At 35.7% G+C, this 16,997-nt stretch overlaps 1 protein-coding gene across 3 annotated transcripts in view; it reads right to left on the bottom strand.

Annotated features, from left to right (window-relative positions):
* Positions 1-16,997, bottom strand: part of KIZ (kizuna centrosomal protein) — a 128,183-nt gene that overhangs the window by 27,546 nt on the left and 83,640 nt on the right. For all 3 annotated transcript variants that reach the window (XM_079123560.1, XM_079123559.1, XM_079123561.1), the window contains 3 exons: positions 13,750-13,843; positions 3,052-3,217; positions 2,013-2,078 (listed from right to left, as the gene is read on the bottom strand). In XM_079123560.1, coding sequence (XP_078979686.1) covers positions 2,013-2,078; positions 3,052-3,217; positions 13,750-13,843 — 326 coding nt within the window. The remainder of the gene's footprint in view (positions 1-2,012; positions 2,079-3,051; positions 3,218-13,749; positions 13,844-16,997) is intronic.

Here is a 16,997-nt window from a genome sequence, read left to right on the forward strand (position 1 = left end):
GAGAGACCAAAGTGGCTGCAATGACAGACACAGCAACAGTATTAAGCAGAGCCAAAATGCAAGAGGCCCTCAAATAGAAACTCTGTGGGAAATTCAAGGGTGCAGGGTACAGAAGAATGAAAGTGTGGTGGCAAGGTCAGAATAGTAATGCTCTAACAAGTAAGTGGCTTTCCAAAAATTTTTCATGTCTGGGAGGTTGTTGGAATTATGGTTTCTTTTAAAGTCTTAATGACAAATAGCCTTGATTACTTCTAGGCATATCATGCTTCTTTCTGCATGAAAAGAAGAAAAGATTTAAAACACTGTACTTAACCATCTCTTCCCTGAGAAAGAAAGTCTATGAGATACAGACAAAACAAAGAATGAAATTATGTCATTTGTTGGTAAATGGATGGAACTAAGCTTGACTTAGAATTGAATGTTTTCTCTCATATGTGGAACTGAGAGGGGTGGGAGAGGAAGGGAAGCACTGAAAGTACAAAATCTACCAAACAATGCTGTGCCCATGTATGAATATACCACAATGAATCCTGCTTACATAACTATAATGCACTAGTTAAAATAATAATAATGATTAAAGAAGGGAGATCAGTAGAGCAGAGCAAGAGAGTTGGGGGAGGAAAGAGGTAGAGAAAGGGTAGGTACTGGGGAATGGGATTGATCAAATTATGTTATGTACATGTAGGATATGGCATAATGAACCCCACTATTATGCATAATTATAAAGTACCAATAAAAATTTTTAAAAAGAAAGTCTGTGAGATAACAATATTTGCATTAATTTTGGGGCATTACCTACTTGATGCAAGGGAGACAGGAAAAAGTACAGGAAAGAGAAATAAGAATGGGCAATGAGGTCATTTTCTGGTTTCTCCTCAACAAGCCTGAATAATTTGAACTGAAATAAATCCAGAGACCATTCCTTACATACTTCTACATTCAAAGGTAAATGCAAGGAAAAGGCATACAAATGATTTTCTGGTTATTTGCAGTTTAGGATCTTCTACTTTTCTCCTATTAATAAAAATAATCAAGTGGGGACCATAATGGTTTTCTCAAAACAATAAACATCATTGGAAAAAAAATTAAAAGAAAAGAAAATCTCTGTATTTTGGAGTGAAATACTATCTGATACACAAAATAAATAATAATTGCTCTATAATAAGCTCCTTTTTTGAAAACCAGAGTTCATCATAGAAACATGAGTTTAAAAATTAATCATCATGCCATGAATTGTACTGCCATAAAAACAAACCATTCTTTTCTGCTTATAAACAAGAACAAAACTACCACATATGCAAATGCATGCCTCAGTACCTCGGTGCAATGGTGTATTTACTTGTATAAATATTTAAAGTCAGACCTTTGAATTTATAATGAAGTAGTGTGCCACTTTACAAAATAAGGTACTAGTAAATTTAGATGTACAACAAATGGAACTCTGTTCAGAATACTAATTGCTGCTGTTGATATTCTAAACCTAAAAACAGTAATTATATCATTCAGATTCCATCTAAACACACCTAATACATGTGCAGAAATCTTAATAGGTCCTGATGAAGGCTGACAGGTGAAATTTTTAAATTACCAGGTGGAATTTGTAACTAAGGCACAAGCAAGTTTTCCATCTGGTACTCCTACAATTATTATAGGAAAGAAAAGAGTAAAATCAGAAACGTATGTAGTTCACCATGGAATGACTGGGTGTTCCTCTGGGAGTCTGATCGTTCTCACACAGATGCAAGTGCTAAAAGGCTGCATGATGGAGGATGCTTACATGTGTAAATGCTTACATGTATAACACCATGATGAAGAGTTCAATGGACATGGTCATCTGCCACCCTAGTCTAGGCTAATGTAAACTTGGTTATAGTCTTAAAATTAATGCTCCAGCATGCAGTAGCTGAATACACTTGGTCCTAGCAGGATTCACAAACCACTAATTAGAATGTTCTGGTTATACAAAAAGACTACAGTCTATGTTTGAAACTGTCAGGCAACCATAATTTTACCTGTGATTGGGACCTTTGCAGTCAGGCTTTCTTCCTTACTCTCATCTCTGTTGCCACTTGAAGCTTCTAAAAGTTGAACACAAGATAACAGGAATGTATTTTGAAGTTATGGAACAGATCTTTGTTTCTTCCATCCCTCCCTCTCTTCCTTCCTTCCTGTTTTTGTTGTGCTAGGGATGGAACAGAGAGGGTTTTGCACATGCTAGGCAAGTGCTCTACCACTAAGCTATCTCCCAGCTCCATTTTGGGCTTTTAAATTCTATTTCTTTTATTTTCACTGCCTCTTCATTCCTATTTTTGGTTAGTTTATTTCTTGTCTAAAATAGCACTGCTCGTAAGAAGAAACTTATTCTAATACTAAGGTGTCTCTGCTGATTTCATGCAAAATAATTTAACCTGACATCTATCAAATTTGGGACTTAAAACAAGTGAGTCTCAAACCCTCTGCATGTAAATTGAGTTCTGAATATTTTCTAAGCAACTAACACCTGTCTTAGAAATATGATTAAAGTGGTTTACCAGCATGCCTTACCAGTAATGCTAAAATAATCACAATTTTTGGGTAGTAACAATTGGTTATTAAATTTTGGGGCATAAATTCACTGATTTCTAATCATCTGTGTACACCTTGATAAGGTTCGATACAATTTAAAAGCATGTTTAAAATTATGAGTAAATTCTATTAAGTGGTATCAAAAACTTCATACTACTTTATAGAATCATTTTAATGGAATCATATCATCTTTGTGGGACCAAAATTATCCACTGCCAATTGATTGCTAAGATTTCATAACTTATAAACTCTAATTTCATTAGAAATTCAGCAGAGCTACAGACATCCAATTAAGTTTCCAAATCCTGTTAAGACTAAACAAAAATGTATACATCTACTGTAAGGTAAAATAGAACAAAGAACATTTTGCATCTTAAAGTCAGAGAGAGCCGCTAGTCAGTGGTATTTTATAGGTATACCTTGAGAAAGACAATGCTGCATCCACTTTGAATGCCTTTTTGCTGTGGACAGACTAACAATAATTACCTTGCTCCCTTGTACAAACACTGTTGAGCCACAGAACGGGTTTTGCTTCCTTTATTCCACTATTGTCATTCAGAGTACATGGCAAGCTGCAAGATGATTCATTACTATGAATAGCTGACCTATCGCCACACTCTTCTGTAAGGGTTTTTTTCAATAATGCTGTTGCCTACAGTGTTTCAAAGAAAGCACAAAGAAATCAAAACAAATTGTAACCACATTCTCCTTGGTCTCAAAGACCCAGCCTTCAAATATAATTTGGATTAAGCTTTACTTAGGATTTAGCTTGCTTTCTGACATTAACTGAAATTAAAATGTCCTCAAGTTAAAATAACATCTGTTATTTTCCAGCATAACTTAATTCTTTACAACAATTTACACTTATAATAATATATTTTCTGAGGAATGAATCTTCTACAGTATAGAAGTGTTCTACTTGTGAAGTATATGTATGAGATATGATCACTTCTGTTAATCTGAGCGGTTTTATCCTTTCTTCAAAATATACAAAAGTCAGAGTGCCTGACCTCCTTTCTGAAGAAAAGATTTACACTTTCATTGCACAAATCCTATTTTCCAGGCATGTAACACAGAGTTGGTCTGGACTGAGAAAGAGATCTGGAAAAAAAAACCCACATGATCTTGTAGAATTCCCCAACCTCCTAGAAGTGACCCCTGAACTCCCTTCCAAATAGGAAGATGGCAGAAAAACTTTGTGGTCAAAGAAGAAACATTAAGCAAAAAGATAAGTGACCTGATTCTAAATTCTGATCTTCAATCAAGGATAAAGAAGATCTGCACTTTGCCTTTAAGTCTGCTGGTGAGATGGGGAAACTTAACTGCCATACTGCCTATTTTTTTTCAAAGTGCACTTGACTGTCTTGCTTAAGTAGGGGGTCACAGATTTTATCATAGCCAACTTGAGAGATGAACAAAAAGTGGCAATAAGGAGGACCTGGGTAACTATCAGCAATGTGAAGAGAAAGCCTACAGAGTGGGAGAAAATCTTTGCCACTCATACTTCAGATAGAGCACTAATTTCCACAACATATAAAGAATTCAAAAAACTCTACACCAAGAATACAAATAACCCAATCAACAAGTGGGCTAAGGAAATGAGCAGACACTTCACAGAAGAAGATCTACAAGCAATCAACAGATATATGAAAAAATGTTCAATATCTTTAGTAGTAAGAGAAACGCAAATTAAAACTACCCTAAGATTCCATCTCATCCCAATTAGAATGACAATTATCAAGAATACAAGCAACAACAGGTGTTGGCGAGGATGTGGGGAGAAAGGTACACTCATACATTGCTGGTGGGGCTGTAAATTAGTGCAGCCATTCTGGAAAGCAGTGTGGAGATTCCTTAGAAAACTTGGAATGGAACCACCATTTGACCCAGCTATCCCACTCCTTGGCCTATATCCAAAGGACTTAAAATCAGCATACTACAGAGATACAGCCACATCAATGTTCATAGTTGCTCAATTCACAATAGCTAGATTGTGAAACCAACCTAGATGTCCTTCAATTGATGAATGAATAAAGAAACTGTGGTGTATATATATACAAAGGAATATTACTCAGCCATAAAGAATAATAAAATTATGGCATTTGCAGGCAAATGGATGAAATTGGAGAATATCATGCTAAGTGATATAAGCCGATCTCAAAAAACCAAAGGACAAATGATCTCGCTGATAAGCAGATGATGATACATAATGGGCAATGGGAGCAGGGCAAGAATGGAGGAAGGAGGGACTGTATAGAGGGAAAAGAGGGGTGGGAGGGGTGGGGGGAAGGAAAAAATACAGAATGAATCAAAAACTATTACCCTATTTAAATGTATGATTACACGAATGTTATTCCTCTACTTCATGTACAAACAGAGAAACAACATGTATCCCATTTGTTTACAATAAAAATAAATTAAAAAAAAAAAGAGGACCTGGGTTAGAACCCACATCTCCCAATTTCGCAGTCAGCATCTTCCCCCAAAGACGTATAAATATGCTGGTAACAAAGGTTAAAGTTTGGTACACAACCACTGATCACATCATCCCACATCCTATTAACAAGTGGCAATTTGCTCCAGTAGTTGAAGAAGAAATTTGGGTGGTGATGGTGACCTTTCACTGCTATTTGAAAATGACAAAAAGACAGGACAGTGTCCAACTCAACTTGTGAGGAATGGACATAAGACTTTACAGTATGAAAAAAAGAACTGGCCAAAGCTTCACAGGTCATCTTTAGTCCATGAGTATATGAGTAACAATGCAATTATTCAGCAAACAATGAGCAAAAGAATAATCTTTACTTGTAATTAACATGGAAGAAGACAGAGATGCTCTGGCAGGGAGAATCACTGAGGCAGAGCATAGGAGACCTAGCCTTGCTCATTTGGCTCTGAAGATATTTAAACCACTGTCTTTGGTCCTGACACCCTTCAAGGTTCTTGCCCTCTGCTCTCCTAGAACTGACTGGTTTCCTGGACCCAGAGAAGGAATGGCTGGTTTGGAAATTAGGGTAAAGGAAATCTAATCATTGGTCAAAGGACTTGGGGTCAAGTTAACCTTGTAGGCAGGACCTTGCTGCAGTACATTTCTAGTGACCAGAGGCTTTTACTCTATTTGTATAAACCAGTTCCTAGATTTTATTCTAATTGAGATAAATCTCTGTTGGAATAGCCTGCTCAGTATTCTCATTTTTGAAGACTGGGATACTGGGCCCTTGAAGCTCAGGCTGGTTCCCACCACTGAACGTCATACTGCCTCCATCTCAGCAGCATATATGGCCCTGCTTCCAAAATCTGCCCAGAAAAAGAAAGGGAAAGGGTGGATATTGCCCCTGAATTGCCATCACTCAACTGTCAATGTGCCCTCTGAACTGTCCTCAGGGGTCTCCACCCATCCTGATCTGGTCTTTCATAGGCCTAGTAATCCTGGGCATATGAAAAGCATTTAAAAATATGAACAAAAAGAACTGGCCTAAATCCTGTACTAAAAGCTGTAATTTTCATTTGCTGAGGGTTAAAAAAAAAAAATTGATATATTTTCAGAGACCTTCAAATCTGTATTTCTAAATTATATTACCTTATATAATAGCTATAACTAATAAAATTTATTGATATGACCTCTTAATCACTTTTTTAAAAGATTGGAGGACTGAACCCAGAGGCACTTTACCACTGAGCTACATCCTCAGTACCCCCACCCCTGTTTTTTGGAGACAGGATCTCACTAAATTACCCAGGCTTGGCCTCTTGAACTTGTGATCCTCTTGCTTCAGTTTTCTGAGTAGCTGGGATTATAGGCCTGTGCCACCATGCCTGGCAGTAATCACTATCTTAGCACACATTTTAAGAACAAAATTGTTAAAAGTATGTTGAAATTTTTTGAATTTTTTTCCCTGTAGAATTTGTAATGTAAAGATTCATAGTTTTTTTTTTTCCTTCTCCTAGTACTGGGGATTGAACCCAGGGACTTCACCACTGAGCTACAACCCCCATCCCTTTTGTTTTTTGGTTTTGATTTTTTGGTACTGGGGACTGAAACCAAGGGTGCTTAACCACTGAACCACATCCCCAGCCCTTTTTAGTTTTTGAGATAGGGTCTCACTAAGATGCTTAGGGCCTCACTAAATTGCTGGCTTTGAGCTCAGGATCCTCCTGCCTCAGCCTCCTGAGCTGCTCAGATGACAGGTGTGCACCACTGTGCCTGGCCCAGATTCGTACATTTTTAAGTAATTTAAAATAAAACAACTTTATCATTGTTCTCCTCCCCTTAATCCTGAAAATGTTTTAAATTATCAATGACTCAAGATTATATCTCTCATCCCCATGCAAGTTATCAGAATCAAAATGGAGTCACATCAAATGAACAAATTTGGAACCAGAAGGCCATGAAGGAAAAGTCCTCATACACATATGCTTATGACAGAATCTATGCAAGGAATTCCTTAAAACTGTACTATTCCACACAAGCCAGTTGCAATAATCCTGGTATGCTGTTTACACAAGGACATTTGCATAACAATGGCTGTCTCCATCAATGCATTAACACCAACTTCCGCACCAGCTCCTGTAATCAAGGTCTTTGTTTCAAGATAGCTTATGTGGACTTCTCCATTTTCTAACACTTCTACTCTTTTAAAACTTCCCCTTTGCCTTAACCACTTTGGAAGCACCTATGGTTCACCACAGCATGTACATCCAGGATTGCATGTACCTGCTAGTTACAAATAAACCCTGCTCTGGAGAGCTGGAACATGTTAGGCATTTTTTGACACTCTCAATGACACAAAATTGATCTCACTGTTTCATGTGTCTGTTTCATACAGACCCTTTCTTGTTTTAAGTGGATTTGAACTGGGCTTCAAAAAATACAGAATAAAATGCTGTAAAAATATTGTACATATCTTTCTAATATGACCTCATATGCTAGATAAGAATACCATCACTGCCACTAGTTCTGTGCTGAGATCTCTTCTCCATGGTGAGATCTCTACTTCATGGTGAGGTAAGTAATGTGGTGGGCATACCAATCCACCAGTTTAACACATTATAATCCCAAGTTTTCAATTCTGTGACTATTTCAATAAAATTGACACTTAAAATAGGTTGAAAATCATAATCTAAAGTTTATATATCCTTTTTTATCCTATGAATTTTTCATATATATATGAAATATACATATTTTTCCAAATGCTTGAATCACTCACTTATTTATTACTTTTCTCAAGAGAACAGAACTGTAAAAGCATAATGTTATTTCAAAAGTTACCATAAGTGGTATATTTATTGCCCAATTTCTTTCATTGGTTTTGCTCATCTGGGATGATGGGACTTAATGGGTTAATTGATTTTATCTATTTTATCCCATTTATGTTCACTACTCAATGTTCATCTCCAGGATGTCTCTCTCTCTCTCTCTCTTTTTTTTTTTTTTTTTGATATAAACATTTATAAAAGCACTCATCTTTTAAGATACTTCTATAGACAATTTCTCAAAGATGAGTCATTTATATTCATAAAGATTTTGGTGGATGGTCAAGTTGCAACATAAGAATGAATGATTTGACTCTACAAGACCATGAAACCAAAACAGAGAGAGCCATAGATCTGCCCAATTAGTCATCTGTAAAGGAATCCACAATACAAGTCCCTAACAAGCAAGAAATAATAAGGGAAGGGACAGAAACAAAAGTTAGTCTCAGACATAAGTTATAAGGATTCTAGTCAAAAACAACTTCTGCAGAGTCAGGAAAAACATCTGTAACACATGCAATGCTTGCAGATGTCTCAAAAATAGGTATTTCTGAGGAAGTCCCAATTTGAAGGAGCTTATCTAAGAATGAGGAAACAAACTCATGCCTGCAAAGGGACAAAAGCCCAGAAAAGGGTTAGCAAGCTGCTTTACATGTCTCACACTGGAACTGAATAAATTTTTCAAATTAGAGCTCCCTCTGAAAAAATACTGCCAATCTACCAAGGGCTTTCTGATAGTGCTTATGAATGAACTATGCATAGCTTTTAAACTTGTCTGCTACTAATAAAGGCTCTCTTTGAATTAAATACTTTTGGATTCCAGGAAGGGAAACAGTGTTTTACTGTTCTCAGTAGCCTCAAGCCTAAGTCAATACCAACAAATAAGATCCTCACCTTTCTGCCTTTCCAGGAGCAGGAAACAAGACTAGGAAATCAAATGCCAGGGCATACATCTATGAATGACTGATGCTGACACCTCCATATTTCAGATCTTGTAGCAGGTAAGTCACTATATGAACTATACTTAGTAATATTTCTAGAATTATTGACTCAATTCTATTAGAACCTTCCTCAAAGTTCAGTTTAAATATGGATCCTATAATGTTTAGAACCACAAGGGTCATCTAGGCTGACTTAACTTATACCCAGAAACAACCTACCAATTGATATTCAAATGCATAAATAAATAGATGAAGCTATTAATGGAAAGGACATTGTATCCTAAGGTCATTAAGAAAAACGAAAGACTGCTAAAAATATTTCAACGAAATGTATAAATTTATATTTTAAAAAGTTCTTATAAATCAGTAAGAAAAAGTATTACTTATCTAATGGGCAAATGAGCAAAGAGCATGAACTGGCAAATTATGAAAGAAGAAATACAAATGGCTTACAATTAGGTCAGAAAAAAATCTGACCTCAATTGTAATAAAAAGGTCAAATGAACAAAAAAAAAAAAAAAAAAAAAAAGTCATTTTCACTTTTCAAATTGGTTCCAAAAAATTGATAGTACTTAGTATTTATAATGAACTCAGAGAAATGATATTTGCATAGCAAAAGCCTAAAAGATATACCTGTCTTTTGACCTAACAATCTATACTTAGGAATTCATTTTAGGGAAATATCATAGATACTTGAAGAAACTGAATTGTACAGATGTTCTCTGAAGTTTTCTTACTAGAGGAAATATTAGAATAAATTTATTTGTTCAACAACAGGTAATTAGTTAAAGAAAGAGTGAACAGGGAACCTGGGTAAATTCATTTGAAATTATTTAGAAGAACAGTAAGAAAGAAAATTCACTTTGAAGTGAGTTGGGAATAAAGGAGGTTATGTATACAAAAAATGGAATGCATGTTTGCCAATAATATTAAATTTTAAAGGCCATATACCTCAATGTTAACAGAGTTATATGTGGATTATATTTGTTTATGTTGGTATTTCAAAGTCTTTTTTTTTTTTTTTTTCTTTTCTTATACCTGCTTGTTTTTTAAAGAAAACACATGATAGTTCTAAGGAATCTGATTTCAGTAAGGGTGACACAAATATAAAGAGAAACTGAATATGAAAGTATCTAATAAATTAAATTCCATTCCATATGTAAACCAGTGCTACTAACACAGCTGCAAAAAAGCAAGGAAATTAAAATCCATGGCTATAAACAGTAGATGACATTTTCCCCTGGCACACAGATTAAATTGACTTTTCCTCAAGAACCTTCTTCCTGGACATCAGAAGTGAATTATTTAATGTTTAAAAGGAAAACAGCATCATCACTTAAATTATACTTAAGTGAAAGGAGTGGAAAGTATTTTGTGCACTTAGTGATTAAAAGAAAGGGGAAAATATTCATATAAGTCTGCAAATGAATATTTAGGAAATAAGAACAAGAAAACTGTCCATCATTCATGGACCAAATCTTACTGATGAATAAAACTGGTATGTGTATGATGGGGGAAAGGACTTCACCTATTCTGAGTTGCTCTGCCTTGTTGAAGTTCTCCTGATTGTAAATAAATATCACTTGGGAGAAAAAGGAATACTAAGCCAATTTGTATTTTAATAAAGCACCCAACTCACATTTTTTTTTTACAAATAAAGTAATTACATGTATTTCTGAATTGAAAGCATGCAGCTCAATTATGTAATTGCCTAACAGTTTATGTGGGCACTGTTGGATCTTATCTGGTCTCAAGGGGACATAATCCTGAGTTTCTGTGGCTGTGATGATGTATTTACTCAAGAGAAGGGACTGACTGGAGCTGACAGCACAGGGACCCACAGGTAAACATCATTTACATGTGGCTGTTTAATTAGTCATTTACCCAAGAGATCAGAGTAAATATTTTTAATCTTTACTAGACTCTGAATCAAGTAATTTCTAACAGAGCTTTCTTAAATTTTGAAAATCACTTACTTTTAATATTTTATCTAAAGAGAGATATTTCACCCAAAGTATTTACTAAATTTGTATATTGTTTCAATACACAAAACAACTAAAAGATACTTTATTTTGCTACTCATAAAAGGATGGTGAGGGTTGGGGATGTAGCTCAGTAGTAGAACTCCTGCTTAGCATGTGTGAGGCCCTGAGTTTGATTCCCAGCAACACACACACATACACACACACACACACACACACACACACACACACACACACAGTGTAAACCTAAACAGTTTGAGAGTCCACAAAAACATTTTTAAATATTTTTTTTTAGTTGTTAATACACCTTCATTCTATTCATTCATTTATATGTGGTGATGAGAATCAAACCCAGTGCCTCACACAAGCTATGCAAGCTCTGCCACTGAGCCACAACTCCAGCCCCAGAAAAACATTTTTAAAATTTCTGAAGTTCACAAGGCTTGCCTTGCTTCTATCATTTTGGTAACATTGTTTCTTTGGGGCTGTGCATTTCTTCAGCCACCTCTAAAGGTTTAAATGTTTGAGAAACTGCCTTTTCCATTTAAAAAAAAAAAAAAATATATATATATATATATATACATAAACACACACACACACACACACACACACACACACACACAGAGTTTTCAATGGATTTTTTAAAATTTATTTATATGTGGTGCTACCGATCCCAGGGTCTCACACATGCCAGGCAAGGGCTCTACCACTGAGCTGCAACTCCATCCACTGCCTTTTCCATTTTTAAAGATAAGTTTTAGATGAATTTGTTAGTACATTTTATGATTGTCACTAAGATGAGATCACAATAATTCAAAAAGGAATAAAAATCTACTGGAGGAGACAGAATATTATTTGATTCATTAATTATTAGTTGGGCAGCCTTCTTTCCCACTAATAATGAAGGTATTATTTGAAAAATTATGAGGTTGGTTGTTTAGAAGTTGAAGCATGTTTTCTAATATAAACAATGCCTTTTAAAAAATTAGATAATAAAGGGAAGTCGACCAATAATTATTTTATCCTTAACATGGCTGAGATATGATTTACTTAGAATGAACAAAAATGGAAAACAACGTTGTTACAAAAGAGTGCTAAAATGAAAAATGGAAACAATATTCTTAAATCAGCTGTGCACAGTGGAGCCAAGTCTGTAACCCTAGCAACTCAGGAGGCTGAAGCAGGAGGACTGCAAATTTGAGGCCAGTCTTGGTAACTTAGTAAATTGATAGGTTATTTATTGAGTCGCACACAATGCAGTAAATGAAAACTCACAGGAAGGACATACACAAGATTATCTCTGAAGATGGGCATGTAATCTATAAAGGGCACACAGGGGGCTCTATCTATATCTGCAATAATTTATTTTTTTCTCCCTAAGGAAAAGGTAGGGAGAAGGATTAGCAGAGGGGAGGGGTCAGACTAGAAAAAGAACAGGAGAAAAGGACAAATGATGAGTGAAAGGAGGGCAGAAGAAATGGGGGAAGGACTGGTGGGTTATGGGCATGGGATTGGTGGGTGCATACTATTCTATATACAGATGTGTTTGAAATGCTTAAAGAAGAGTCCTTCTACTTTCTTTTAATTGGAGGGTAAGGAAAGGAGGGGCTTGAGGAGGACAGAAGGTGCTTTGAAAGGCTTGAGGAGTGATCCCAGATGCTTTAGAAGGCATGGTCACATGGGTATGTGACTTTGAGATAAGGGGTAGCAAGGCTTGCTCTGGGAGGGACACATGTAGAATCCCTGAACTATATGGATGATAAAAACAAACAAAACAAAACAAAAAACGAACCAAACAACCAATTTAGAAATCAGAAAATCTTGTGTTATATATAATGGAAAAAATCATACATTGAAACAAGACCTAGTCATATGACATTCATCTTGGGAGAAGAAAGGCGTTTTCCTGAATAAGACTTTTCAGGGAATGATATATACTATGATGGAAACACTCAATCTGGGTTTCTTGTTTCTCTCCTTGTGCTTTCCTCAGGAATTTGCTCACTGTTTCCATTTTCTATTCAGCACGCTCAAACTCTCATAAGTAAGGTTTTTCCTTTCTCTTGCCCAAACCATGGCAGGGCTCCCTCTTACTGCCTCAATCCCAAAATAACTAGATAAAATTCCCTAAGGGACTACAGAAATCATTTTATAGCACTGCCCAAACACTTCCAGTAGCTCTCCAAAATCTACTAACTGAATAAAGTCTAGCCTGGGGCCACAGTGGTGCACAATATGGCCCACAACAACATGTTTGACTCTTTTCCACCATCTCCAACCTTGAGCCTATATGCAGCCACAAACATGGCTATACTACCTGCATATGTATTGGATTTCCTGTCTAATCTTTGGCTCCTAACATTTCTTCTCTGTTGCCCCAGTCATCCTCTCCTTCTCTTATCCTATCAAAAGTCTGTCTCTTTTAAGGGTCACCTCACTTGTTCATCCATCTTAAAATCTGGCCTCACTGCTTCTCCAAGTGGTTTGGCTCCTTTATCTGAAGGCCCATATTCTTTGCCATTTTCTTATTACACATACCCTGCTAGGTCATCCCCCAGGAGGGGGCTATATTTTCTAGGATCTGGGCTGGTTTCTGTGTATTTTAATGGATCAATATGTGTTTGCTGAATTAACATGAATGACTTTATAGTTTTTTAAGTTTGGAATAAAGACAGAAAACCAAAAGGTTGTAAGATACCTCTAAATTCCTTGGAAAATGTTATGTAAATATGTTTACTAGGTTACCTCTATGACCTAAATTAACATGTCAGAAGTTGGGAATTACTCCACAAAATATCATGCAAAAGGTCTCCAATAAGAAAATTTAAAAACGCACCACCAAGCACAAAACTTCATTTGCTACTTTTCTTTATTGTTTCAAATATGTCAACCATTCTTAAGAAAATACTATTTCCTCAAGTGTATAACTGTATAATCTTGAAACTTAAAAAAATTACTAACCCTTTTCCTCTGGTCCACAATTTTGATGAAGAAAACAGGTTACTCACCTCTTCTTCCAGAGGATTATCATGTTCTTTCAAGGTGGTAATATACTGACCCAAATGCACCCTCAGTAAGTCTGAGTCTGGGACTTGTTCAGATCTGTAAAACAGAAATAGAAGACATACCATAGATTTGTAGCATTGTATTTCCACATTTATTTATTTTCTTATTTTTACAGACTGCATATCAATTCATTGTACACAAATGGGTACGACTTTTCGTTTCTATGGTTGAACACGATGTAGATTCACACAATTCGTGTAATCATACATGTGCATAAGGTATAATGTTTGTCTCAGTCCACTATCTTTCCTTCCCCCAACCCCTCCCAACCCATTTCCCTCTACATAATCCAAAGTTCCTCCACTCTTCTCTTCCCCCCCCCCCCCATTATGTATCATCATTCACTTATCAGAGAAAACATTTGGCCTTTGGGTTTTTGGGGTTGGTTATTTCACTTAGCATGATATTCTCCAATTCCATCCATTTACCAGCAAATGCCATAATTTTATTCTTCTGTGTGGTGGACTAGTATTCCATTGTGTATATATACCACAGTTTCTTTATCCATTCAACAACTGAAGGGCATCTAGGTTGGTTCCACAATCTAGTTATTGTGAATTGAGCAGCTATAAACAATTAATGTGGCTGCTTTACTGTAGTATGCTGATTTTAAGTCCTTTGGGTGTAAACTGAGGAGTGGGATAGTTGGGTCAAATGGTGATATTCCCATATTTTTAAAGTCAAGTTAGCAGGAGAAAGTTTATCCAGAAAAGTCTGGAACCAAACAAATTCTGGACTAAAGAAACTTTTTCTTTTCTTTTTTTTTTTTTTTTTTTTTTTTTTTGGTGGTGCTAGGGATTGAACCCAGGGCCATTTTCATGCTAGGTAAGCATTCTACCAACTGAGCTATATCCCCAGTCATGGACTAAAGAAACTTTGAGCTTTAAGTTCAAGTATCTTTTTTTTTTTATTCTAAAGTTTTTGGTTCTGATTTCATTGCTAAATGAGCATTCTCAACTTTGGCTAAACACAGAACCACCTGGGAAGCTTTATAAAATCTGATGCCTAATATTCTTAAAACAGAGTCTAATGGAATTGGCCTATGGTGTGGCCTGACCATTGGGTTTTTAAACTCATGGAGTGATTGTAAAGTGTAGCCATGAACTTTGGAAGCCCCTATAATTAAAAGAAAGTAGAAAGACTTTTTTTTTTTTTTTAAGTATTTCACACATTCCTGTATGCAGTGTAGGAAGTACTGTGTGAATGGCCAATCTCCTAAATGTTTTTAAGAGAACTAGATCACATTTGTTACACTTTCACTATGGGCTGCTTACAATTTAAGAAAAAATTGAGATACTATTAGCATAAAGTTACATTGCTATGCAGCCAGTGATATTATTAAACTAAAAGCAACCAGGATCCTTTAAAGAAATGTCCCATTCTATGGTTGCAGGAAATGTACAAGATGAACCTGGAACACCCTGCTGTACCAGCAAATAAAGAAGCTCTCAAAGATTACTGAGTCATGTTAAAAAGACTTAGGGGCTATCATCTTGAAGGGGCTCTTGCTGGGCAAAGATGGGACAATCTGAGCCATAAAAAGTATAATAACTGAAACATAGTATGTTCATAAAAATCCACAAGTTCACTTTAAAATAAATAAAAATAAAACTTTAAAAAATAATAAACCTTTGGATTCAGCCCTAAAAAATCCTGTCACATGTATGACATACATGAATCCTGAGGACATTATGTTTTAAGAAATAAACTGAGACAAAAAAAAAAAAAAAAAAAGACAAAGACCATATGATTCCACATATATGAGATACCTAGAGTAGTCAAATTTGTAGAGTGAAAAAGGAGAAATCAGACCTGAGGAGAAGGGAAATGGAGAGCTGTTTAACAGACATTGAATTTCAGTTTTATAAGATCTGGAAAACTGCTCAACAACAACGACAAAACACACACACACACACACACACACACACATACACACACACATACACACACACGCTTAAAACTACCAAATTACAGAGTTAAAATTTTTGAGAATGCTTGTTTAGCAATGAAATCAGAACCAAAGAAATAATTAAAAACTTCTGGAAGCTGTGAAAGCAGCAACTTATTATTCTGGAAATTGGTCTAAAAAAGGACTGAATCAAGCATTAATCCTGACTCTCTAGTAAAAAATGCAGTTCAAAGTTACTAAGTAGTTGATGAGGAAAAGTTCCTCCAATAAATGCAAAAGAATGTTCAAGTTAGAAAAGTCACCAATTTTTTAAGTCCAAATGAAGTGCATCTAGGAAAGGATAACATTTTGTGAAAATTATATAACAGTACACTTTTATACTGGAAGAGACAATCTGCCAACACAGTCTCAACATCACTAACAATGTGATAATCAGAAGTCATACGCTGCCTGAGGAGATAGAATGATAAGTATCAGTGTCACCTACAACATCCTTTTGTCAAAACACTTAGTCTGGAACATAATAACATTTCTGGATCTAACCACCAGTTTAGAGGTAATACTGGGAGAGAGGAACTGGTTAATAAACAATACCACAAAAACGTAACCAGCCAAATCCAGCATGTGAATTCTCCAGGATAAATGACCAAACTCCTTTAACAAACTGAGGGTATGAAAAAAAACAGAAGAAGAGAATGTTACAAAATTTTTAAAAGGAGATTTTTTTTTTTTTTTTTGGGTGCTGGGGATCGAACCCAGGGCCTTGTGCTTACAAGGCAAGCACTCTATCGACTGAGCTATCTCCCCAGTCCCCTAATAAGAGATTTTAAGAGACCTACCAACCAACTGTAACAGGAGGACCTTATTTGGGTATCTGATTCAAACAAAACAAATGTAAAAAGACATGGATTAGGTAAACTAATTGAAATCTAATTAGATAACTAAATTAATATCTAGTCTTTGGATAACTAAAGAATTTTGTTTATATCAAGTCCTTATATGCTAGCAATATAAGTATTTGTAAGTGAAGTGATATGATGTCTGTTTTAAATTACTCAAGAGAAGAATGGAGGTGAGGGAAGAAATAAAACAAGACTGGTGAACTGCGGCAGTTGATGGGGCTGAGTGACAGGTATGTGGGGCTTCAAATGTTTAAAAAATTTCCAAGTTAAAAAAAATTTTTTTAAAAAGGGTACTAATATCTGACACTTACTCTGAAATACACAGAAGTAAGAGACTGATAAATGGACAGAATGATGGATAGAAAGATACATATAAGGG

This window comes from Sciurus vulgaris, assembly GCF_902686455.1.
Source record: "Sciurus vulgaris genome assembly, chromosome: 2".
NCBI classification, from domain to species: domain Eukaryota; kingdom Metazoa; phylum Chordata; class Mammalia; order Rodentia; family Sciuridae; genus Sciurus; species Sciurus vulgaris.